The 25,817-nt window shown below is 47.3% G+C and overlaps 1 protein-coding gene across 2 annotated transcripts in view; it reads left to right on the top strand.

Annotated features, from left to right (window-relative positions):
* Positions 1 to 24,729, top strand: part of LOC132911177 (zinc finger protein 91) — a 36,800-nt gene extending 12,071 nt beyond the window's left edge. For both annotated transcript variants that reach the window (XM_060967594.1, XM_060967595.1), the window contains exons 5-9: positions 71 to 666; positions 1,038 to 1,526; positions 16,693 to 16,890; positions 19,254 to 19,431; positions 23,752 to 24,729. In XM_060967594.1, coding sequence (XP_060823577.1) covers positions 71 to 666; positions 1,038 to 1,526; positions 16,693 to 16,890; positions 19,254 to 19,431; positions 23,752 to 23,982 — 1,692 coding nt within the window. In that variant the 3' untranslated portion in view covers positions 23,983 to 24,729. The remainder of the gene's footprint in view (positions 1 to 70; positions 667 to 1,037; positions 1,527 to 16,692; positions 16,891 to 19,253; positions 19,432 to 23,751) is intronic.
* The last annotated feature ends 1,088 nt before the right edge of the window (positions 24,730 to 25,817 follow it).

Below are 25,817 nucleotides of genomic sequence, written 5' to 3'. Positions count from 1 at the left end.
CCTATCTAGTATCTACTTATTTAAAAAATGCTCGGCGATTATTTCTCGTCTCGTCGATCTCTGTTCCCAGATCGCCGGCAGTTACAGATGCACTCCTTGCGACTTTTGGTGCGAGGACAACGAAACGATGGAAGCGCATCTGGTCGATTCGAGTCATCGCGACGTTGTTTCCATGATGAATGGTTCGGTGCCGATCATGATAGGTCGTCAGCGAGCTCTGACCTGCGGTGGTTGCGATCGTCGATTCCGGTATAATTTACAACTTCGATTGCACATCAAGGAAACTGGCCACGAAGAGAGTTTGACCGCGACGGACGAATATCAACAGCGAATCAAATGCAATCTGTGCCCGCAAATAGTTCGATCGTTGGTGGCACTTCAGCGTCACCAGTTGTCTTGCCACGTCACGAAGATCGAGAAACACGAGACGAACGATTCGCCCCAGCCTTATTTCTGTTCGTTCTGCTCGATGAACTTTGCCACTGCTCGAGAAGCCGTATTACATCGAAGAACGTCCAGTCACAAGGAGATAGTGAAGGCTCGGAAAAGCAGCGAAGGCCCGTCCACGTCCACGGTTCGGCAGTGTCCTCATTGCAAGCAGAAGCAGGCGAATTTATCGAAGCACAAGGCACACCTTCTCGATAATCATCCCGAGCTTTGTTACAGGTAAGAGAATCGAAGTGACGATAATACGCATTCGAGAGTCCTTAGTTCAAATATTCTACCTCTTATTTCGAAGTCGAAAGAGACTAAAGTTTTACCTAGAAACCGTAACCGTACGATATGATATCACTCAAAGGGTAGGGGACACGGAAAACTTGAAATATTTCATTAGTTAAAACGGACAGTACCGTGGACAGAAACGATATAACGAGCTGATAAAATCAACGATACGCCAAAGTTAGTGGGGATTAATAATTAGGACGCGAAGCGTCAAGACGTTTCGTACAATACGCGCGACGTATCGATGAAAAATTTCTGCGATTGTTGGAATATTTTGGCGAACCATCGAACATGTACCTGATCGATGTTTACAGATGTCCCAAATGCGGTACGTTGTTTGCCCTCTCGCAAGACGTGACGAGGCACACGAGGGAAAACAAGTGCCATGTCTCAAACGATGAATCGAATAAAACGAAAACAGCGGACGCGAGAGACGAATGGAAATGCAACAGCTGTAGCTTCTCGACCAACATTCAAGCGGAATTTATCTTCCACGAAGCTCTTCACGCCGGGATCGTGCGAGGCGATAACGAAGACGAGAACTCTGGCAAATCATTGGCGAAGTATTCTTGCCCCATCTGCAAGAAGACATTCGCGAAAGTGTCATTACGGAATCACATCAGAAGCCACACCGGAGAGCGTCCGTTTCCGTGTGCCAAGTGTCTCGTGCCCTTTTCCAGGAGATCCGACCTAAACGCCCATCAGAAAGAGTGCACGGCTTCGACATCGTCGGGATGGTCGGAACGTTTGGAACGGAAACGAAGCTTTGTTTGTTCCGAGTGCAACAGCGCCTTCTACACAAAGTAAGTACCGTTTTATTTAACGCTATTCTGCCGTGTTGAGTCGAGAAAGCGTATCCGCGACTCTCGCTTGAATCGAGTCATACCAGGTAGCACGAAGATATTCTATCTACGCCGAAACCGAAGATATAACAGTTTATGCTTATGGTTTATGTACGTGTGTTAAATCGATGCCCGGTTGTTGCGAAAAGTCAACTTTCCTTAAAAAAGCTCCTTTGACCTATCCGACCTGTTCGAATTAATACGGCGGAATTGCGAGGTTGTTGGATTTTACAGTGAGTTCTCGATCATATAGTGTACGCGTGTTCGTACGTTTCTTAACGATAAATCGTTCGGGAACTTTCAACTTTTAGACGTCGCGTTATATTTTTTTGTACGTAACGCGATGAGAAAGGAAGTAAGTACATGCACGTTGAGAGGTCATGTTGCGAATAATTTATCCTCCTGTTCCTCAAAACCGAGATATTATATTCATTTAGAATGGTAAAAACGGTAACAGCTCTTTACTAGCTATCTGAAGCATAAATATTCGCTCGGATCTTCATCATCTGCGTCGAAATGAAAATAAGATCTGGTCGACTATCACGCACCCAGTTATCCATACGAATTCCCAGTCCCACACTATTTACAGCGAATATCGGCACGCTTCGAAGAAGCTGTCTCTGTCCGGATGAAAATTATCGTGCGATTAATAATCTTAAACGATCGTTCGAAAATGGCGCGTAAAAGTAATTGCTCGGGCACGTTCTTCGTGTACGAAAGCTCTCGATGGCTCGTATGACGTATAGCAAACGTTGTATCGTGACAACAATGGGTTTAACGTAGAAAACTTGCTGCATTATCCGGCTAACAAAAGGATCGCATTTATCACGGGATTTCCAGTTAGGTACAATTATATCGCATCGATCGTAGATCGGTAGGTCGTCGAACGAACCGTGACCGCGTTCGATGCAAACCGCTCTGTACTTCGCTACCTTTCACCGAGCTATTTATCTTTCGTCGAGTTACCTTTGCGAGTGCGTTAACATCGACGCGAGAGTAATATCGTAAATATTCTAGGCTACGCCCCAAAAGTGGGCATCGCTGCTTACTCGAAAGTAGCCTGAATCGAAATACAGAAGGCTGTTTCCCCTCGTATCGTATGTATCGTTACGTAGTCGCGACACCGCGTAGATCTCGTATCGCCGCTGGTAAATGTTCGCCTTGTTATGAAGCCAGTATGGATCAAATTTTATTATAGCTAAGATATCAGGCGTACAACTGCTATTCGCTACGCTTTCCATTAATATTGTGCCGAGTAATGATCGTATTAATTTTATAATCACAATAATCGTGTGATCGAAGACCCCGGTTAAAATATACGATTAGTTACGGCACGTGTTCCCATCTCGCATAGCACAGACTTTTTAATCTCTCCGTTTAATTAAACGAGTGTTTCGTCGTTTTCTTGGATCGTTTTGAAGAGTACGTTAACGCAACGCAACGACCAAACCATCTGGCAACGAGACCAGCGAACGAACGTATCGATAAAATGAGAACATGGTTGAACGAAAGAAGCCTAACCCTTTGAATTCGAGTTGAGTATAATCACGAGCTTAAGGGACTGGATGTTGAGAGTGGAAGAAAACGCTCGCTTATCGTAACGCAAATATTACAGCGACTTTGAGACGAGGGACCACCGTGCTGCACCGTGGCTATGAGCTCGACTTCCGTTCTAAGTAAAGGGTGTTGCGTTCGCGGATAAAAAGTGCAGGACAATAAAAGTCGGGCTCGCGTGCTGAAACCACGAAACGTTCGCGGGTTCTCGTAGTAAAAGTGTCCTCGCTGCATAACTATAAAATAAAAGACCGTGTCCATGGACAAGGGTAGCGAGAGACGAGAGGGAGAGGCGACTGGCCGAAGAAAGTACGGAGATGGAACGGAAAACTCTGCAGAGCGGGAGAAGAGGGGCGACGGGGGTGGAGGAACGAGAGTAAACCGTGGTGCGAGAAGGAACTCGGCTCGCTCTCTGCCACCGGTTCGTATTAACATCTCATAGTGGCCTGTAAGCCCACGGGTCATTCTAGCATTTAATGGGCTTGCATTATGGCCCGTGCAAGTATGCGTCCTGCCGGCGCGCGCGTCCACCAGTACCAACCTACGTAACTAGAAACTTGCACTCGCTAATGCTTCGTTACACTAGCGAAATTACTAGCGCGGATTAACGCCCCGTGGGTCCTATTAAAAATGCGATCGAATCCAATCCCGCTAATGCCAATTTACGCTGCGGAGGTCGCGCGACTCGAAGGACCACGGATAGGAGGCAATGCCGGAACGACGTAGACGAATCGTCGATACGTTTAGCAGATGCTCGGGGTGGACCATGGCAATACGTATTTAACGATGCTATTTGAATCGGCTTGAAGAATCGATAACGATTGCATATAGCGTAGGTAATATTTCAGCATCTAAAAAGCAATGAAGAAAAGCTCGTAGAAACCCATATCGCCCCTTGGCATCGATAGCGACACAACTCGAACAGTTTCAAATTTTCTTACGTTCGATAGGAGGTCTGCGTTATGTCTCTATATTTATCGTGGTATAATTTTATTATAATTTACCATAATTGGTATAGTTTACGTTGTAATTGTAATTTTAGAACGTTATAATTCCATCAGTTTTGCGTGGAAGGGGAAAATTATCTCTTCAAACTTATTTCATCAATCTGGCCTCAGTTTTACAGCGATATTCGCTCATCTTTGGCTGTTTTACGACGCTACAAGTGGAAGATTATAGTGGTTTCGCTAATGGTGGCATATCTTGCGTCGAGTCAGCCTTATAATGTCGTTGAAACGACTCACGAAGGTTCCTTTGCGAATTTTAAAAAACCTCGCTTTCGAAACTTATATTGTCCGAGTTGCGCTACTATCAGTGCCAAGCAGCGATGTAACGCCTCGTTCGATGTTATTCAATGAGATTCTTTAAATATCGCCCACGTGTCACCGGACATGTTTCAATATTTCAATAAAAATATAACACGCGAGCGTAACGAAGTACAACAGGCATTTACAAAGAGCTTCGTGAGTTAGGTTAATTGCGCGCGGAGATACGTGCATCGCGATACGCATATGATAGATATCAATGGTACATGTACCGCTTATAGGAGCGTTTGTACGACGATTCTCATGAGATACAGTGTCGCGATACTGATTTTGCGTATCTTGAGTCGCTCGGTTACCGGCGACTTTACTCGCATGAAACAGACAGATGAAGTTATGATTTTAATAACTTCGATAACTATCGGATCTTAAGATTTACCTCGCCCTTTCATGAACGTCTTTATATTTATGAAGTAATTAATAGAATAATACCTTGTAATAAGTACTTGCTGCATCTTATTTTACAAGATAAATGATCACGGTTACCAGTTAAAGGTGTAGTATCGTGATATTCAAAGTCACTTAGTCTTCAAACTGGAACAGTAACTGAAAAATGTTATTCTACATATATATACGTCGGGGATGAAAAGACATCGGGGCCTTTCTTTGGAACGTTTGGGAAGGTCCCCGATACTTTAGTCTTTAGACTTTTTATTATAGCTGTATTTAAATAATAAAACTGACAAATAGTTGTTTATGATTTAATCCGAGTATGGGTGCCCGAGATTAATGACAGTGGGCTTACGCTCGAAGTGACACAACGGGTCGCTGAACGTAGCCACGATCACGGCAGGGACGTGTACCTAACAGAGGTATGGAGTAATTAAACAGCTCTCCTTAAAAACAAAGATCGACCCGAGGGATACAGAGAGGTACGGAGAGGAGTATATAAGAGCAGTTCCACTTGGACCGAGGTTCGGTCAGATAAGTTTTACTTGCACCGTGGACAAGTACGTTGAGTCACACCCGAATCGTGGGTCAGTGAGTCGAGTTCGACTTAGACTGTGGAAGAAATCGCATTCGTCATCCCGTTGACCGTGGATTCGTCATCGAGTCTAAGATCATTGCCATTCGTATCCCGAGTATCTATATATATTATATAATTATATTATATTATATACTATATAATTATATACTATATACCTTTTACCTGCTTTTACAAAAAAAAAAAAAAAAAAAAAAAAAATTATCAGAGAATCTTAGATAAAAATCTGCGCGAATACTTTTGTTCGTTACGTGATACGCGAATGCGAATACTATGGAGGAAAGTTAACGTTCGTAGGTTCCCGCGACTAAACATCGCCGCACACAGAACCGGAGACATTTCTCTGGCGCGTCGTCGATGCTGGTATTAAACCATTGCCCGAGCGATGGCTATAAAGCAAATGTTAACACGTATGCTCGCTCGTTCACCCGGCTCGATTTCCTCGTCCCTTTTTCGCTCCCTCCTTGATCGCTCCTTCCGTTCGATCCTCGTCGTTCTTGCCACTCGTGCTATCCCGTCTCGTACACGCGTTACCTTCTCAAACCTAGCCGTGTCTTCGTGCCGAATAGTCGGTCAGAAGTCTCCGCGTCTCCGCCCGAAACGACAAGGGTTTCGCTTAATGTCACGATTCCGGCCATTTCCAGGGATTAGGCACCCCTATAGTCGTTCCTACTATATCCCTCGCGATCTTTTCCGCAGTCCACGCATAGCGTTTCGATACAGGCTCGATCGAGTTTTCGGCGATACGCTCTCGATCGCGGTTAAGATCTCCGGATTCGAACGAAAGTGGAATTTCGATAGAGATTAGCTGTTCGTGGTCGTGCGAAGCGAAAAGAATCGAAGAACATTTTAATTGTACAGCGAGTCGATTGATACGGTGTGGCAGGTCAATACGCTTCGGAGATAGCGAGTTTGTTTGGAAAGCCGATAGCAAGAGGGAAGAATTTTCGTGGATTTATACATCGTTGAATAATATATGGTTCGTTTCTCTCAGTGACCTGCTGTAACGTAACTTTACTTTTTCAGAAACTATCCTCTGTCACACATCTGGCGACGAGCGTTATCTCGTCGTATACGTTGACGTTACGTATGCATTGCTTTTTATTCTATAAGGCGTGCACGTTGCAAGAGCGTGAAAAATTCTTTTCCACGTCGAGACTAACCGACTGACCTGGTTCCATCGTAAATTCGACTTGTCTATCGGGAAAGTTTCCGCAACAGTGTCTTGCCGCTCGATCATTGTCCGCTGTCAGAGGCACAAAGCAGGCGCGTACCCAGAACCGCGCGTCATCTTTCGACCGCAGGTTGTTAAAACTTCCGGTCGAGCCACGTTGATTAGGACTTTCTCCGGCTTCATTTACGCCAAGAATCGAGGGCAAGACGAGCGTCGGTTGCGCGTCAGTTGTCGACAATGTCGAATCCAAACTCTGTCTCCGTTTTGCCGAGCAAACGGAGACAATCTAGCAAGAGGCGTTCTACAAACTTGCTAGGTTCTCGGGGATGCAACAAACTGTTATCATCGATTATACGAAGCTAGCGTTTCGTACGTTTTGCTCGGTCTCAATTTCGAAAGTTTTCAATGTCGTTCGTTCGGTTCTGGACGTGTGTTTCGTTACGAGATACCGGAGGAAATTGCGAGGGATCGGTCGAGAACGTGACACCGGTAAGGAACGAGATAAAAGAAGAAGATCGAAAAATGGAAGAGCATGAGGCGGGTAGCGGCTGCAAGAAGTAAAAGAAGGAAGAATAGGAAGAAGGAAAGCGAGGAATGGCGCGGCGAGAACGGGCAAGAAGGAAGGGAAGAAGGGTTGGATAGGAGGAAGGAAGGAAGGAAGGAAGGAAGGAAGGAAGGAAGAAGAGAAGAGAGATAATTACGAGAAGACGGGCAGCTCCCGCGCATTCGATCGCCTAACCAATTCTCAGAATAAGCGGGCAATTCTCGATGTATGCGCATATTCAAGATAGTATGTTACATACGCGAGCTACTGACCGTACGTTTCGTTCGTTCCACCCTCGGGCCCTCCGCCTCTCGTACCGCGCGGCCTTTTCTCCTCGTCGTGCTCTGGTCAGTCCTTTCCAGCGTTCTACCCACCGGCAACCCTCTCGTTTCTGCCTGACGATGTGTACGCCAGTTCCCCAGAGGTATTTACATATATGGACCGCGGCGTGGCGCGCGCGTATCTTTTATCTTCCGTAGCAGTAATGGCGCGTCCACCTCCTTCGTAGCCGGTCAGGTAAACGCCGTAAAGATAGGCATACTGGGTGAGATTGGCGTAACCTCGCTGCCTGTTGACGTTTCACCGAATCACTTTCCCGATACTATTTACGAACGAAAGCCTCTCGCACGGTAGTTGATTTCGTGGGGTAGAAACGACGCGTTTTCTTTTTCACGGGTATTAGCCCGTTCGATCGTTACGCCGACTTTTACAATCGTCGAATGAAAATTCGAATGGATCGAGGACGCACGTCCGTTTGGTCCGCGTCGATTTTAATTCGGTCAAGTTTAATTTACGTATGTAAATGACGGAGTTTGTTTCGCAACGAGGGACGAGAACGAAGAAACAGGGGATTTCTGAATAGAACGAACGTAGTGTCCAAGACACTGACGAAACGAATAGCGAATTAACTGGTCTTCCTCCGGTTAATGGATTAAAGTTATACCGATCGTTCAAACGATCGTCTTAATCGTTGTATTCGAAACGGAAAAGGAAATTCGAAACTCTGATAGATTGGCCGTCGTATGGTAGAGGGAATGTAAAAAGTAGGGGATTACTGGATCCGAGATAATGACAAAACAGAGTAGGAAGCTTCGCACGGTTAATTCGAACGCGAGGCATGTTCGAATTGAAGCGGTACATAAATCTCCGATCATCGTAAATTTCGAGGGACCGAAGAGAGCGAAGAGAGCGAAGAGAATGGAGAATCGGCGGCGAACCCTTCTCGTCTCTTATCCTACCATTGTCTGGACGGTGTGCGTGAGTGTATCGTTTTCTCTCACCTCCATTGGCGCTGCTAATGAGGCACGGTGTCGTCTTTACGGATCACCCCGTAGGCACCCTTAAACATCCGGCCTGCTGAATCCTACGAGGAATTGTCCGCGCTGCCGGAGAGCAAAACGGTGGACCTGGGTCGGGCTGGCCTCGCGAGAGAAAAGAAAGAGGAGGAAAGATTTCTGCATGCCCCCCTGAGGAACAATGCGACGACGCTGTTGCACCGCATTCGTCGCATTGAAATGTATTAGTGAGGTGTCTCTCCGGTGCGCGCATTGTGTCGCAAGAACGCGCCTGTGTACGAACGTACGTACGTTAAGCATGGGTTTTCTTCGTTCCTATGTGGTGGCAATGGTGGTCGGTAGCGATGGTACGCGGTGTGGTATGGTTTGGTATGGTGGCACGCGGTAAGCACGGCCCCCGTATGCAGACAGTTTAGCGGTGACCGCCCCGCGAGTCCAGTTGTCGCGTGAAATATTGCGATTCATAAAATAAAACAGGCCTGCGGTCGAGGACGCGTAGATATAGCCGCAGGCCGCTAACCCAGACCTAACCCGCCCCTCTGTCTCTCTTTTTCTCTCCATCCCTTTACAAGCTCTTTTCGAAACGCCGCATCCCCCCGAGCCTCCATCCGCCGTTTTTTCTTCTCCATCCTTCTGTTGTTCGTTTGCTCGTTTGGCCGGCCGTCTTTTAACTTCTCCGCGCGTCTATCCATTCGTAAAATACATTCACGCACGTACACACACAAAAAAAGAATAAATAAATTATATATATGTATATAGGTAGGATAAACGAAGGAAAGAGTCATTCGGCTTTCTTTTTATCCACCATCGACGACGCTTCGTTCGACCTTCTTTTCGGCTTTTATCGTCATTGGCGTTGACTTGGCGCGCCAACGCGCGAATACATTGGGAAACCACAAGCATCGCAACTAGATCTAACGAGGGAAATTTTTCGGTATCGCGTCGCAGCACGCCACGGGTCGCTGTTCTCGATAAGTTTGGCGCGCGGTGTGCGGTGCTGTACGATGCGGTGCGGTGCGGTGTAGCACGGTGCGGTACGGTGAACACGAATACTCCGTGAAAGCCGCTTCAGCGCGTTCTCGTAATGCGGTAACGAGGGAAGAAGGCGAATCCAGAAGCGAAATAAAAAATATGGTCCGCTCTCCGGAGCAGCGAGTTGTTTTATTTAATTAAAATTTTTTCCACGAGCCCGAGACTGGCGTAAAGGCTGGAAGAGTAACGAATGGCTGAGAACGCGGATATCCGCGTAGAAATTCGGCTCGTAATCTCTGGTAAGGTTATCCTCGATAACGAAGAACTCGCGATCTTCCCCTAACGAATGATCGTCTCCGGTGAACGAGAAGGCAGAAACGTCGACGTACGTTACGGTTAAGACGCTCCTCCGTTCCGGAGATTCCTCCTTTTCCACCGACGAAATTAGCGGAGGACATGTTTATTGTAAATGAATCCTACTCCGGGAGCGGCTCGTGGAAGACTGCTACATGTTCTAGGGGGGTGGCGAATCGGAGAGACGAAGACGGAGGTAAAGAGAGAGGAAGATGTGGGGAGGGTAGTTTGGAGGGCGCGCGCGCTCGCTGCTCCGATTTATGCGCCCGTTACCGAGCCCTCTGGCGCAATTAAGCTCGCGTTATAATATTGTTGTTTATTCTGAGCCTCGGCTGCGAAGCGTTAACCACCCCTCCGCTCCGTGCCCACGTTGGCTCTACTGGCAACAACCAACCCTACGATCCCCTAATCTCCCTGACGCGGCAGCTAGAATCTCTCGCTCTATCCCATTTCCTTTTCCAGTTCCTACCATCCTCCCTCCCTCCCTCCCACCCTTCTACCCTTCCAACCTATCCGTCCCCTCCTCTCCTGCCTGATCTCTCCCTCGCGCCTCTCCTCCTCTCCCGCTCGTCGTTTCTTTTTTATTCTCGCCGACTTACAGCATCAGCGCCAAATACGGGACTAACAAACCACTCCCTGGCGGTCGACAGAAGCGAAATTCCAGTTTTGTTTGTCCCTGCAGGGCAGCCTTTGATTGGGATTCGCGAGTTAATTTGAACTTATTTTGACGCGCGGTCACGTACGCGCTAATGAAGCTGGCTTTTCGGGGTCGAGCCTCTGACGTTCCGGTCGTTCGATCGTTTGTTCCGATTTGGCTTTCCATTCGCGCCAAATCCAAACGATGGCCCGCCGCCGATCGAGAGCCCGCTTTGACCGGCCTTTCCTCCGAAAGATTTATCGTCCGAAGGGTTGCCGAGGATCGAAACTGCACGATCGATCGATTTATTTCGGGCTTTCGACTCGGCCCGTCAAATCACTTCCCCCCACTCACCCACCCACCCACACACACACACACACACACACGATAGAATCGATCTGTGTTCCTCCGTGGATTTATCTGCTTGTTTACATAAATTTGAGAAATCTATAATTAAAGCCGTGATTCGTCTTACGAGCTTTTATCTCCGCTTGGAATCGACCAATTTATACCATTTAAATAACGCGTGAATCACTTCTTAAACCGGTTCCCGGACTCGATCCTGCTGACTCTGACGAAACGAGGACGGACAGAATTCGTTTCAAGCGAAATCGACGTTAAGTCGACGACAACCGCGATACGCCGGTGGTCCTGCATGCGCACGCGTTCGCTCGGCAAAAAGCTGTTTTGCCGGAATCGCATCTAACAGAGGAGGAATTTAGACGATGGCAGAGCATCGAGAGTGCGGCGAGGATGCCGAATTTCGTCTGGCGACTCCACGAAGATTTCCTCTTGGAGCGCGAATCTGACGCGAATGCGATCGTTTCGAAGCGTATCTGTTCGACGCGTTATAATTAAATCGTCGACTTTCACGCGGATCTACATTTTTCCGCATACAAGGAAAGAAATAGAACGTAAATAGAAATTCCTTTCGTCTACCAAAGATCACGACGACCGCTCTACTTTGAATATTCCACGTACTTTCGCGCGTTAGATTTTCCCCAATAAACTTGCCACGGATGCAGAAACATCCGTGAAATCCGATCATGACGAAGCATCTAACGCCGATAGGAAATCTTCGAACGTCGCGTCCAACGAAAAGCATCCGAACGCGGATGCTCGTAAGAAATCTCGCCTTAACCGGCGTTCGTCTTATCGACGCTGTGGTGTTTGGACGCGAACAGTGCGTGCCGCGTATCTTCCGTGGGACGTACCGGTCGATCCATCGCGAACACGAAAAAGTCACACAGCTGGCACGAAAATCACGGATGGAATCTAACCTGAGCGAGGAAGAAGATCTCCCGATGACTTTACATCGAGAGGGTATACTTGGCCATGATCAAGATCGAGCTCCGAGAAAGACGGATAGAGATGAAAAGAGAGGACTGGATGTAAGCAGAGAAGTCGGAGAAAGAGCGAGACGAACGCAGGTGCAACCTGCAACGGTACGGGACAGACGTACGGACGTACGAACGGACGAAGGTGGGATTGAGTTATGACAGCGTTTGCTCCAGGGGGCCGGCTCTGGACCCGACGAAGCGGATATTCTTCTTATTCTTTATTTCTTCGTCTGCGGCCCCGCCGTAGAAACCGTCGGCCATGCATCACCTTCGGTTCACTTTGGTCCTGCCTCCTCTTCGGCATCGTTCCACGGCCACACCACCATCACGGCCCATCACGATCCCACCTTAGCCATCGTCCGCTGGAAACGTTGATTCCACCCACCGCGGCAGCTTCGACTCTCCAGCGAGCCGTAGGCTCTCCGAGTATTTACCTTTTAACCGTTCGTACTCTTCGTTCGGCCGCTTCGCTTCATATCGCCGCGAGTTTTCCTCTTCCACGCTCGCCTCTCTGCGTTCGCGGTTCGCCAAGTTCGCGTGTCTCGTACGCAGTTGAACGAAACCGAGGATCATCTCGTTGTCCAACCGAAACGAGTCAGGCGAACCGCTAGACGAAGAGCTACAGAGAAAAAGAAGAAAGAGGGAGAGAGGGAGAGAGAGAGTGGAGGAAAAGGGAAACGCTGTTAAATTACGGAAAGAAGCGACTTGCTAGTTTCGAGGATGGGGGAAGGCTAGCCTCGTAGATATGTCGCGTCGGTGACAGAGTCGAAGAAAGAGCTCGGCCAAGTCGCGCGTAAATCATTCCTGGTAATAAAGATCCACTTGTCGTGGCTCGATATTTATGAATCGCCCTCGGTTCTGCTGTACGCCAGAAGAGAATCGGCTTTTAGCTCTCGTGGCTAGTCGGAATGAACGATCGTCCGATTTCGAGATAATCGAAGAGGTCAGGGGCGGAGGGGACTAGGCCGCGAAGGACTTGGCACGGCAGGAAAGACTGTCGGTGAGGAAGGCGAGGAAGGCGTGGAGGACGTGGAAGGCGAGGAAGGCGAGAAAGGCGAGGAAGGCGAAGAGAAAACGAGCCGAGAAAGCATCGGGGAAGGGGAATCGGGGAGGAGGAAGAGAAGGAGAGGCAGAAGAAGAAGTCGAGTCCGAGTCGACGTTCGTTGTAGAGGCCGCAGACCGACAGACCGAGCGAAGGACCGCGAGGCCATAAATACCTCAGCGCGTTCAGCCAATTAAAACAAATCATTTTAATGCGCAACCTTTTTAATTAATGCCCGTGCTCGCTCGCTCTCATCCGCTTCCCTCCTCTCGGATAGTACACGATCGCCGCGCTGGCTCCGCCATTCCCATCCCAGAACGATCGAGGCTATATTAACCTGTACGTCGCTATATCCTGTCTGACTTTAGCTTCGTGAACGAACGCGAATACTTGCCTCGTTCTGTGATCGACTACGCTCGATCCGACTGTTGCACCAACTCGTCTCTGCCAACTAGCTCGTCGTCGTCGTCGTCGTCGTCGTCGTCTTCCTTAAGCCAAGGAGTTTCACTTTTTTACGAATCTTGCCTCGAAGATTGCAACTCGCTGCTCGTTCCACCCTACGTATCATCGAACAGCTATCGTCGCGTACGCGATTTATGTCCATCGATCGATTCGCCAGAGACGAGAGGAGGATATCATGGCGGTTACGAGGTCCGTGCGCGTTCTTTGGGTTCGCGAGTTCTCGAGGCAACGTATCGCCGCCGTTATTGACGAATATAACGACGATCGTACCGCCGCGGATTAGACTTTTAAATGACCTCGAGCCGGACCGGCGCATATTTCACGAGATGACGGTGGACGTCGCGCTAAATCATCCGGAGTGACCGCATCCGCTTACCCAATCGGACCGAGACTCTTCTTAACGGCCTCTTGTCACGCCTGCGACATTCCACCGAAACACACGCCGAGAACGTGCCTCCTCTCTCTTTCCCTCGTATTTTAACCTCCTCCGTCCCTCTTTCGTCAATGTCGTTGCCGCGAGACGCGCTTTTGTCCACCACCATATTAATATTGTTCTATCGGAATTCCAATCCCCCGGAATGGGCCGGCAACACGAGATTTCCCAACGCTATAATTCACCGAGGCGACGCGTTCCTCGACGCCGTCTCGGCGTTCGCTTCGTCCCGACAAATTTTTACCTTTTGTTCAAATTATCCTTCCACTCCTCCGCGAATCCGAATCGAAAGCGCGATAAATACATTGATCGACGATTTCACGGCGGGAGTTTGCACTTTCCTCGCGAATCCTACGCGTGACGATCGTCTAGACGTCTATAATACGTTTCGAGTATTGCTCAACGACCGAGGTTACTCTCCTCCGCTCTTTCTCCTCGCTATGTTTAGCAACCGTGAGAAAACACAGATGCATATAATGCGCTATATCGATATCTTTTTTACTTAGAGGCAACCACTTATTATTATGTACATAAATGTTTCCTAAATTTATTAATGGCAGTGTTGTGTTACATCCTTTTACGAAGGAAGACGACTAACGATGCAACGTGTATCAACACATTTTTCAGCAAACCCATTGCCGGTCGTTTATCGCATTTATCAGCATCTAGCAAATTTTCTAAGACACGCGGTGCGAATGAGAGATCGCGATCGTAATGAAATAACTGGAAAATAAAAGCGATAAAAGTGTTTAATTTCTACTAAATACGAATAGGTATAGCCTAGCTAGAGACTTGCGACTGAAGTAATCGTCCAAACTAAAGGCGATCTATGCGTAGCGGATAGTCGTACGCGTCAAGTGTACAGCGTGTGTTTAGCGTAAAACGTGTAGCATCTTATTAACATCGCGATTTTTCGTGAAGTTAGCGAAACGATAACTTTCGATATGACGACAAAGTACAATGGAAAGTAAGTAGCACTCTTGGCAGGAATAATACGATAGTCGTAAAATTGGCGAAGCTTGAAAACGCGTAGGTTTCGATCATCGAAACAGAAACTTGAAAAGACATAAAAAGAGACAAGGCGTTGGAGCAGAACTCGGAAGCCAGTTGTTTTGCAGCGGCGAATTAATTTTTACAAATGCAGCAATTACTATACGGTAGAAAGTCATTCCATTTATACTCGAAATAAATTATACTTTTATTAACTTTCAATTCCTGATTATAAAAGTTTCTAGTCAGAGGAAAACTCGGTCAACAGGTTAACCCATTAAGGACCAGGCAATAATTCGTCGTAATGTTGTAAACGCTTGAACACGTCTTCGAATGTCATAAAATTCCAGAGTCTCGGCGGTAGAAAAAACGAAAAAAAAAACGAAAATATCAAGCGAATCCTTGCATTCCTTAATTTCCTCCCATAGTCGCTTCCATTTCCTTCCACGTGAAGAAGAAAAAAAAAACAAAGACAGAAAGAAAGAGAAGCAGAATCTGTTAACATAAATTCGATCGAAAAGAGTTTGCGAATAAAAAGTTGTCTCGCGTAACGCGTACGAGTAGTTTCAGTTAGATCGATCATAGCTATATCCTTTCTACAGCAAGGATACGTCGCGTGTGTTCGTTCTCGAAGGATCGGTCAATTTGTTTGGACGATTCGCTGCCGTAGCGGTAGGCTTTCGGCCGATCTGTTCGAATACGACTTGTCCTTGACCGGCAGTACGAGCCTGGTAAAAAAGTCGCGCGAAGAGGACGGACAGGGGTCGCGAACGAAACAAGAGGCGAAGAAGAAGCGTAGCTTGGCGAGTGGGTGCAGAGGTTGGTGCAACGGGTGACACGGGAACGTACTTGCAAAGACTATTCGAGTGCAGGTGTAAGAGAAGGTACGTCCTAAGCTCGTGCGAGGGCGTGTATATCCTGACATTGTAAAAGTTGCCGTTACACTTGCGTAGCCAATTGGGTAGGCCGGGACTCCCTCTAGGACGGCCCAGATCTCGTAGCCTCTCTTCTGCTTCTGCCGTTCTTCGTCTCTGTCCCTTTCTTTCTTTCCTCCGCTTCGAATCTCTGTCCTCCTCCGCGTCCCTTTTTCTTTGATTTTCTTCTTCGATCCGCCTGTCCTTCGTCCACGTTCGGATCCTGGCACCGCGTTCGTTCTGTTGCGCGCTCGCGGAGAGCCCGCTGCCGGTATCGTCGAGCTGCCATCTCGAAAAATCCGTGTCCTTCGTTCTGTTACCGCGGTAGGTTTCCCTGCGCCGGTGACCACGTTCGTTCGCAAAGATCTCGATACAGCACCGAGAGATACGTACGCGAAGATCGTGGCTACCACGTTCGGAAATTTGCTGCCGATTTCGATAACATCGACGAGCTTTCGCTTAGTTTTATACGTCCCGAGGAATGCCGGTATTACCCGTGCCTTCTCTGTCGTTTTCCTGCCGTTCATTCGTCCCCTCTTCTCTTCGCCGTGTCGCTACCTGGTTCGCGGTTTTCGCATTTACACGGATGGCACGGACCCGTGCAACATTTCCAGTCGACCATTCGCCAAGAGTAACTGTCGCATCGGAAAAGAAACGAGGAAGGAGGCAATGTCGGTAGCGAAACTAGAGTAGGAACGCGAACTCGTCGAGTCGCTCGACTATCTGGTTGTATAAGTTCACTAACCGTATAGATCGTCACCTCTTGACAGAAACTATTTAAAGTGCAGCTCTTGTGTGCGCTCGCCGGCAGGTTGATATAGGATGCAACAGCTGCGATCGGATCGTATGGCGTGCGAACAGCCGATGGTCACACGCGTACCATGCATTCGTTGGGCCATTGTGCTGTCTTATTACGCGTTGAATTTAACGAAAACGTGTGTCCCTTTAAGTCGCGAAATCATTATTCCGCGCGCCGTCGTGTCGCCCGATCGTTTCACTCTCGGTATTCGAAAAATTATACGAATTCTACGGCGAAATATTTTTAGAACACGCTAAACACCCATATACGAATGGTTTCGCTTCCAACCACCATTTCTCTTTTCTTTCAGGCACTCGCTGCGACAGCATATGCTGCGCCACGCTGGGAAAAAGTACAAGTGCGGACTTCCGGGCTGTCCAACGGTGCTCCGAACAGCCTCCGAATTGAGATCGCACAGAACCTTGGTACACGACAGCACGCCGTCTAATAGACGATACAAGTGCTCCGATTGTTCTTACGCGGCCAAAACGAAGACTCAGTTACGACGGTACGTACATATTCTTCTAATCTCTGTCGTATCTCATCGATACAAGAAATTCCAAACAGCCGATTCACGCTTTTCCTTCCTTACAGAGAATTCTCATCTTAGAAAGTTGTTTCGCAGCAAATTGTATCCTTCGTGCTTGGTGCGTTAATTCCGAATTAACGAGGTTGGCGCAATAGGTGGAATAGGTGCAATGAGAAAAGCGGATCCGAATTTTCTTATCGACCAAGCACATGTATTTTCTACACCGACGATGTACGCTTTTCGTACGTTCGTGTTACTTTATTCGGTGGAATAAAGGCAATCGCGAAATAAACGAGACAAGCAACGAAACGCAGAAATTCGTTCGTTAATATTCGACGTCGGATTCAACATTAATTATAATCAAGATTCCCGCTGGGAATGATGCAAACCTCCGTCTTGTTCATCGTACTCGCGGATCGCGTATGTACGACGCGTGATCGATGTCTTTGCGGAAGTAGAAAATTAATTGCTATGGGCGTAGTAGCACTTTGAGCCCGAAGACGCGCCACTTGGTACGCGCACGTGATCCCTCGGTCGCCACACGATCCAGGAATCTCGAATATATTATCGTTCGATATTATCGATACAATTTATTTTATCTATACTGCAAATCCGTACACGTTTCGTGGCACACCTCTCATCTTTTCCTTGCAATTTTCCATTCGCGCTGATGCATCATATTTATTTTATAATTGAAACTACCAAGAAACTTACAACACATGCTGCAACTATGTCTAGATCCGGTGATAATTTTTTCTCTTTCGATCTGGCCTTAAATTCAGCTAAAACCGAAACGAGACTTTTCGTATTTCAATGTTTCCTTCCGGAAAATTTTTCGCGCAAGATATGGACGAGAGATCGGGCATAGATCAGTAACGATTCCTCCTTGATTTTTTTTTCAAATTGAATAAATTTTCCGATAATGAAAGATTTGAAGCTTCAACAGAATCTTTGGTACAATGTTCGCACCACAACGTATCAACGACGATCGCTTCGTATCCTCTTCGAATCGAACAAATTCTCTGATAACTGAAAAGATTCGATGGAAAGCGAGAGAAAGGGGCGCAGCAGAGCGAAACGCTGATCACTCGACGAACGTACGCCGGTATCCTACGTACGCGCGTTTTAATCGGATTAATCGATTGATTCTTAGTTGTCCGAGCAGACAGGTGGTTGGACACTAATACCGGAAAATATGCGATGCGTGCGCGCTCGTAGATTACGCACGAACGCCAGCGATTCGATTTAAATTAAGTCTTATTAAGGACATTGTATCGGGGAAGACCTCTAATAAATTTCATCTCGTTTGATTCGTTGTTCATTTGAACTGTTTTGCGCTTTTTCTCTTTTGCCAAACGAATGGCCAGAGAGGAAAAAGGGGAGGAAACAGAAAGTACGAAAAGAGAAACGAAAGGGGCGAAAAACGAAACGAGATCGAGAGAGAGAGAAAGGGTGGGAGAGGGAGGGAGAAAGAGGGAAAGAGCCGCGAAAGCGGAAGTTGCGTGCAGCAGTCGGCCAAGTGCGGGCAACCCGTTATGATCGTCCGCATGGCGATGGTCGGCGCGATATTTCATCGCGAATTGAGTACTTACTACGTGAGTCGAACTCAACGCAGCCACAGAGTGTCACGGGTCTCTCTTTCTCTCCCACCTCCGCGTTCTCTACGCTCTACCTCCCCCTAAACTCTCGTCTCTCTAGCTGCGTCCTCCTCTCCCTCTCTTTCGCTCTTTCCATACCCTGTTCTTCCCCTTTCCACGTTTTCCTTTCGTTCTCTTTTTTCGTCGCTGTCCTGTAGTGTCACCTTTCCCTCTTTCTCCCAACGTGGATCTTTCTCCCTCTCTTTCGGCCTCGCTCTGTGCGGCGGAGTAAATCACAGAGGATTTTAATTAAACGTGTCACGCATTTCGAACCTGATATACACGTAACCATGGCCAATGGCTCCCTCGCAATATCGCGCACGCATATCGCATCGTTCATAATCACCGGCCCTGATACGACGATGAACTCGTCGATGGTACCGCGTTTTTTTCCAACTGCGTGTCCTTCCTTCTTGCTCTTTGCTCCGATGGAACGCGAGACACGAGAGAAAAAGTCGACTACCGATAAACTACGTTTCTACCGAATGCCAAACAGCTCCCATTGATCGTCTCGCGTTCGCGTTTAAGATCAAACAAATTCGCATGTACATTCGGATTTAAATTTACATGCAGATTCGATCTCTTAGCTCTAGACGTAAATTTTAGTACGCCAAGTGGCGTAGTTGAGTTCGTCAAAGTCGATGAACTGGAATGTGTAAGCGAGAGTTCGTCGTGTAAACGTGACTTGCGAATTCTTTGTTGCAGACACTGCACTCGGCACGAAGAAGCAGGGAACGTGGCAAAATCAGAACTTCGCGCATGTCCCTACAGTGGTTGCGCTTTTAAAACGAAGCTCGCTTCTCATTTGCAGCGGCACGTGCGTCTCCACACGGGCACAAAGCCATACAAGTGTCGTCATTGTCCGTACGCCAGCAACAACTTGGTAAGTCGAACCAGTTGCTAAGGATCTATACTGCGAGCATCGTGTCGAGTTAATCGAGGTAAATAAAGCCACGTGATTAAACTCAAAGTATCGTAGAGCAGAAAATTAGATACTTCTCCGAACGTACGACGATGTAATTGCTCGTAGTTCGTAACGAAAGTCCACGTACAATATACTTTTTGCGAGATACATCGATTCGTAAGATATAAATAACTGCGATTGCCGAAAAGGAAATTTGAAAAATCGTAGGAGACGCAAAGCGTTGGAGATTTGCGAGTAGCGTAAGACAAAGTGGAATCGCAGTTAGTAGTTAGTTGACAGCCATAGGCTAGCTTTTACGAATGCAATAATTAGTCTAAAGTAGAAAGTCATGGGGCATCGGTACGGTGTAATATCGATGGAAAGTAACGAGCAAATATTTTCCATATCGACTCGTAAATCAGCCTTTCGGTAGCCAAACTGGCCAAACTTCGCTTTCAATTAATTTCTTAATTCCATACGATTTACCTCCATAAATTCGCTTGTCGCGATACGAAAAAATCCACGCAAGCAATGGTAAGCTTGAAAGTAGATCTATGAAACAAGGTTTGCGATATCATCGTTCTCTCGTATTTTTCAATTTGCCGAATCGATCGATGTGACTTCCGATCGGCTCGAAAAACGTTTGCAATATGAAATCTCAGATTTTACAGTTACTCGTTGCAGCTGCATCCTTGCCGCGACAACCCCTTCGAACGCGGGTCGAATCGAAACGGAAAGATCGGTCTCGTATTGCGAACTGTTACGACTGTACACGGTAGAAAGGTTGACTCGCAGTTCAATTTTTGTAGCCGCGGTGACTCTGCGGCGTAAATTAAGCAAAGTACACCTTAACGTTTGGACCATGCCGCCGCCTCTGCCGCCACCGAGGCGCGATAAGATAACGAGTTAATTGTGCTCACTGGATGCCCACACACGCACGGGCCAGTCATACCGAGCGGCCGGTATGCTAATGCCCTTTGAAGCTTTAGTTAGGATGCGACTCGCATACGAGGGCTCCGTGTCTCTTTGATAGCGACATAAACTCATTCCAGTGGCTCTCAGCCTGGGATAACTTGAGCCAAGGTAATCTCGCGGCACGGAGAATTGCGAACGGTGTACGTCTTGCATCGATAATGATACAGCAGGTAGGCACTTCTGAATTGTACCGAGTCGTATGTAACTGTACGGAAGACGTGGCAGCTTCTGGGCTCGTTTTGCTCGTTTTCGTTCTTCCGGGGATACGATCGGTCGGCCGTTTCGCCGGTATCGTAATATTACGATTACGATCGGCAATCGAACGAACGATTAAATTCGTACTCGATCGGATTCGAGTTCGTACGTCAGGCACGAGATGAAAAATCGGGACGAGGATGTAAGAATCGATTTAGCTCGCGAACGATATCGAGTACGATGTTTATTTGCTGAGATTTCAACCTGTTAACCGCGGAAGAACGAGTTAACTCGTCACCAGGATACTCCATCTCTTCGATACAGCGATTCTTTTATCTATATCTCTTTCGTTTTTTAATCGGTCGTATCGATGACGTGACCGGAGTTAGGTCGCGTTTATCGACTTTTAATTAGAGTTATAGAAAATCTTCGTCACGAAATGATTCGTTCGTACGAAGAAAGAAACGAATCGGATTGATACTTTAACCCTTTTCGATCGACAGATCGAAAGATGGTTTTATCGAGAAATAAACAAATGGATCAAACGAGACGCTTCTCGATTCGATGGGTTTTATAGGAAATTAATAATAATATTAATAAGCTTGATGTACCATTTGAAGAAAAGACGAAGGAAATTGTTACTCGGATAGACGAAGGGAAAAAGAAATAATCGTGAGAGGAACGGCAAGTGAATTTTTAATCTCTATGTTCTTTTTTTACTTAATTCGTGATATCATTAGGGAAAATTACATTTCGCCTTGTCCGGGATACCGTAGCTCGGCCTAACAGTGTGGTGGTAGCGTTAATGATAATTCTCGAAGGCATCGTTGGTTTAGGATTCGCTACGCGTTTCCACGCATCTCCTCTCATCTCCTCCCAACTGCCATCGTTTTTTATCTGCCTCTTCAATTTTCTTGCCGACTTGGCCCCCGCCCCACGGTAAGTAATGGCGAGTCGAAATAATAAAGATTTAATAATTCCCACCGATCGGGCGTTTGTGGTAGGCGATCGAATGGAAGCGATACGATCGATTTATTCGGTATCTTGGGTGGAAATTTACCTGAAGGGATGGTTTCGGACGGGCTCGGATACGCAACGGGATAAACGTTGGCCGGAATTTATTAGTTATCGAGTAAAAAGTGGAAACGCGCATCCATTGGATATCTCGTCGATAAAATCTTGATCTGGGTTAAAGATCCCGGCAGTTTGCGCTTACAATTTTACAATCCTCCTCGGTCAGCGCCCGGCCAACAGAATATCGAACACTTCTTTTTTTCTTTCTTCCTTCCTGTATATTCGATAATTCCCATAGAAGTATTACATACGTATAAATGTATATGCGTTATGTATATATCTGTATATATGTATATATATACATAGGTTAGGAGAACATTTACGTTCGAGTTACGATACAGTAGTCTACAGGTAGAAGGAAATTAATATGACCCCGAACCGGCTGGAATCCCGAAAGAAATAAAGAAGAAGGAAGATAAAGCGCGGCGATTTGAAATCCTAGAACGAAGCCTCGTAAAACGGAGTATTCTACGGCCGGTAACATACGGACGAGCGTGTACGGTCTCGATGCAACAGAAAATTATATCCGAAGGAATCGGAATCGATCGGATTAATGAAAAGCGTATACTAGCGATTTGCGTGACGGCGCACACTTTCCGCGGGCTTGTAGAAAGCGTTTCGCGCGGAGGTGGACGACCGCCCATGACGGTGTGAACGGGTCTTTATCCGAGAGACCGTCACGGAGCGCTGCTCGTGCAGAAAGATTTACTTATGGGAAATTAAATTTGATGTTGCCGTTGCCATCAACGGCTCGTATAAGCCCGCCTGGTAGGAAGATGTTTACGACTACGGCCAGCTACTTAGCTCGAGAGGGTAAAGCGCCTTTAAATGCTCCATGGCATAGCCAATGAACGCGTCCGGTTTGCGGCAGACCGATTCTGGTCGCAGGTATTCACCGTCCAACGATACCAGCGAAAGCTCGTCCTCAACGTTCCTCGACACCGAATCCACACTCTGACTCCATCTCCAACGTCCTCGACTTCCCGAATGTCGCGCGTGTTCACACTGTTCACCCATCCGACCACGCTCTTAAATCCCGCGCCAATCTTTCACTCTACGGTGACATCGAGAAACGATTCATCCTTTTCCTTTGCCTCTCCCTTATCGTTCCGCGTGCATCTTTGCTTCGATTTCTTGCAATTTTGTTCCGCTGGTTTTCAGTTTCGCGCGTCTTTCCGATCCTCGTTGCATCACGCAGTGGCTACGAAAAGCATCTGCGCTTATTGTAGATAGGTCGCGGATTTTTATGCATTCGTGAGAAATTTAAGATGCATACGACGATAAGACACTCGATGTAGGAAAACTACGACATGTGCCAAATAACATACTAATTGTAGTTTTCAGTGGATAACACGGGCAGATGTTCGTCCGTTAGTCGGACGAGGTTTTAAACGACCGAATTTCGGTAGTTTGCTTCATGAGTAGAAACGGGAAGGAAACGTTATGCGAACGTGAGTCTATAAACGCTTTGCAAAAAGGTTGCGCAAGAAACGCGAAAACTAATCAATTCGAGTTAGACGTTTGCGTCACTCTCCGAATTTGATGCTTATTTTGCTTCTCATCGCCGAATACTTTGTATCAGTTCTTGTCTCCAATCAATTTCTCCACGATATACTATCTATCAATAGCGTAAAATGTGACAATCTCCCCGACCAAACCATCTTTCATCATGACATTCGTCGATTGCCTTTAGGTTTCATATTTCTCTTACGAGTCTTTTGCAAAGCGTTTGAAGATATACGCTTGTACAATATTTCTTTTCTTGTTTCTATTCGCAGAATAAACTGGTGAAGTTTAATTATCGTATACCTTGTCACTTTGTTATCCCGAAGTACAGTCCCTTCTTGAATTAAACGCGTCAGGGTCATTCGAAAGAAATCGTGATTTTCTGCATCAAAAAGCCCGCTGCACTATCACTGACCGATTTAATAAACGATTATGATATACAGATATATAGATAAAGCTTCAGTTATGACACTAAAAGAGTATTGTCTATAAGAAAGCTTATATACGTCTGAATAATAACAAGGCTGATAGCGATGGTTTTTGTTGCAGGAAAATCTAAGGAAACACGTGTTGTCCACGAACTTGCATCGGGGCAAGACGATCTACGAATGCGACGTTTGCCAAGAAGACAACCCGGAGCCGTTCCAGACGAATTTCGCGAAGGAGCTTCGCGCGCATCTGTTGGAAGTGCACAGCGACGCTTTTCCAACGCCTAACCACGCGAGCGATTACGTGGTCGGGATTTTTAAGGTTCGACGAGACTGTGACGAGTCAAATTAAGAGCGTCGCAACCGTCGTTCGAATATATATATCCCGCGGATCGTCAACAGCGGCGAACACAACGCACTGGACGTTGGTGGTATCGGCGTTGTCTCTCGTTGTTCGTGATCGTGCGAGCCGGTAGGCCTGTACCATGCCAGGAAATAGTTAAAGTGATGTACGGTCACGTGGCACGGTACGTACTTTGGACGCGTACACGGCCGAATCTTTATGTCCCTAGCGTCGAGATATTACGAGAATCGTTCGAGTCCACCTGCTGATTTCTCGGATTCCTCGACGCGCCCCTATGCAGCAGGTACGTACGTTTGCCAGTTGTCGTCATTGTATTACGTTTCGCTTCGTCATACTCGTGTAACCAAAGTAGACGTATACTGTTTCATCATTTATTAGAGATAAAGACAAACGCGACGAACGATTCTGCGAAGAACGATTCGCGCGCGCTGATCCTTCGCGACTAATCGCGTACTGTTTCTCGTCTTTGCTTTACACGATATCGGGAACGCGGACAAGAGCGGATGAAAGTACCGAGATGTATGAAAGAGAAAGAGAGAGAGAGGGAGAGAGAAGGGAATGGAACGAAACGAGACGAAACGGTCGTTGAAAAATTCATCGTGGCTGAAAGCCAGCGACGGACCACCTCGTGGATCGTCTTACAAGACGCGTTTCCGTCTTCGAGGGTCCTGATTGTGAGAAATGCATCGTGCTGTCGCGCGAGATAGGTGTCGTAAAGTATGCGGCCCTTGAGTTCTCCTGGGCAAAAAGGACGAGACCGAGCTGGAAAGACGGAGAGAGGAGAGAGAGCACGAGCGTCGTGAGCGCGAAGGATAATTTATTGACTAATTAACGAGGATGTCCTTCATTACGGGTCGAGCAGCAGTCGTGGTCGCTTGCTCTCGCTCGGAACCGGCATTATTTGGCGCCCGAATATTTACGACCGCGTCCTCCTTCTGCCCGTGGACCGGGCCCTCCGCCCCGATACCGATGCCGATGCCGATGCCGATGCCGATGCTGATGCCGATGCCGATGCTGCTCCGCTGCCTCTGTCCCTTGCTTGAGAAACACAAACCGTGAGGGAGAGACCCGGGGTGGACAAGGAGAAGAGAAAAGAGCGCGCGGACCCATAACGACGTGTCCCGATCTTACGGCGATTCGGGGACTTGGAATTTCCTTGCCGATGGCGATCCTACGGCCTACTCCGACACACGAGCACGAAATTCGCGGGCGTTACTCTTCGGACAAAGGATCGCGCTTAAATCTTGCGAAACTCGCGCCGCTTGTCTCGCAGCGAGACCCGCGTCTAAATCGATTCAACAACCGAACCAGAGCTTATCGAAACCACCGTGTGATCGCGGCACGATTCGCATTACAGCTATTGGTAAACCTACGGCTAATGCAGAGGCGATTTATACGCGTATTAACTTTATTTCTGTCCGGGTATAACTGACAGTGTACACGCGGCGTCCTTATAACGGCCTCCCCTACAAATTTCGGAACATACGTACATATATATTCCGCTTTAAGCGAGTATGGCATTAGTCGGAGTGTCGTTTACTCAGTCACGTAACTTTGAGTTAATCTTTGGAAAGTTAGTACACGCTGCGAGTTCGTTCTCGCGACTCCTTAAGCTGCGTCGCTCTTCTCGTCCACCGTTCGCGGCTAACGGCTAACGTTCCGTTCGATGTTCGAAAAGCTAGCAGATATAAAGAGACCCGTAAGGAATCGAGTCTACGCGGGCAAAGAATCGTAAAAACTAACGCGAAAAGGGAATGTACGAGGGCTGCGTGGCTGTCTTTCGAGCATCTTTATAGCGAGTTTATCACGGGGAACAAGGAAAC

This window comes from Bombus pascuorum, chromosome 10 (assembly GCF_905332965.1).
Source record: "Bombus pascuorum chromosome 10, iyBomPasc1.1, whole genome shotgun sequence".
In the NCBI taxonomy this organism is placed as follows: domain Eukaryota; kingdom Metazoa; phylum Arthropoda; class Insecta; order Hymenoptera; family Apidae; genus Bombus; species Bombus pascuorum.
Note: the sequence above shows the minus strand (reverse complement) of the source record. Positions and strands in the feature narration are given on the sequence as shown.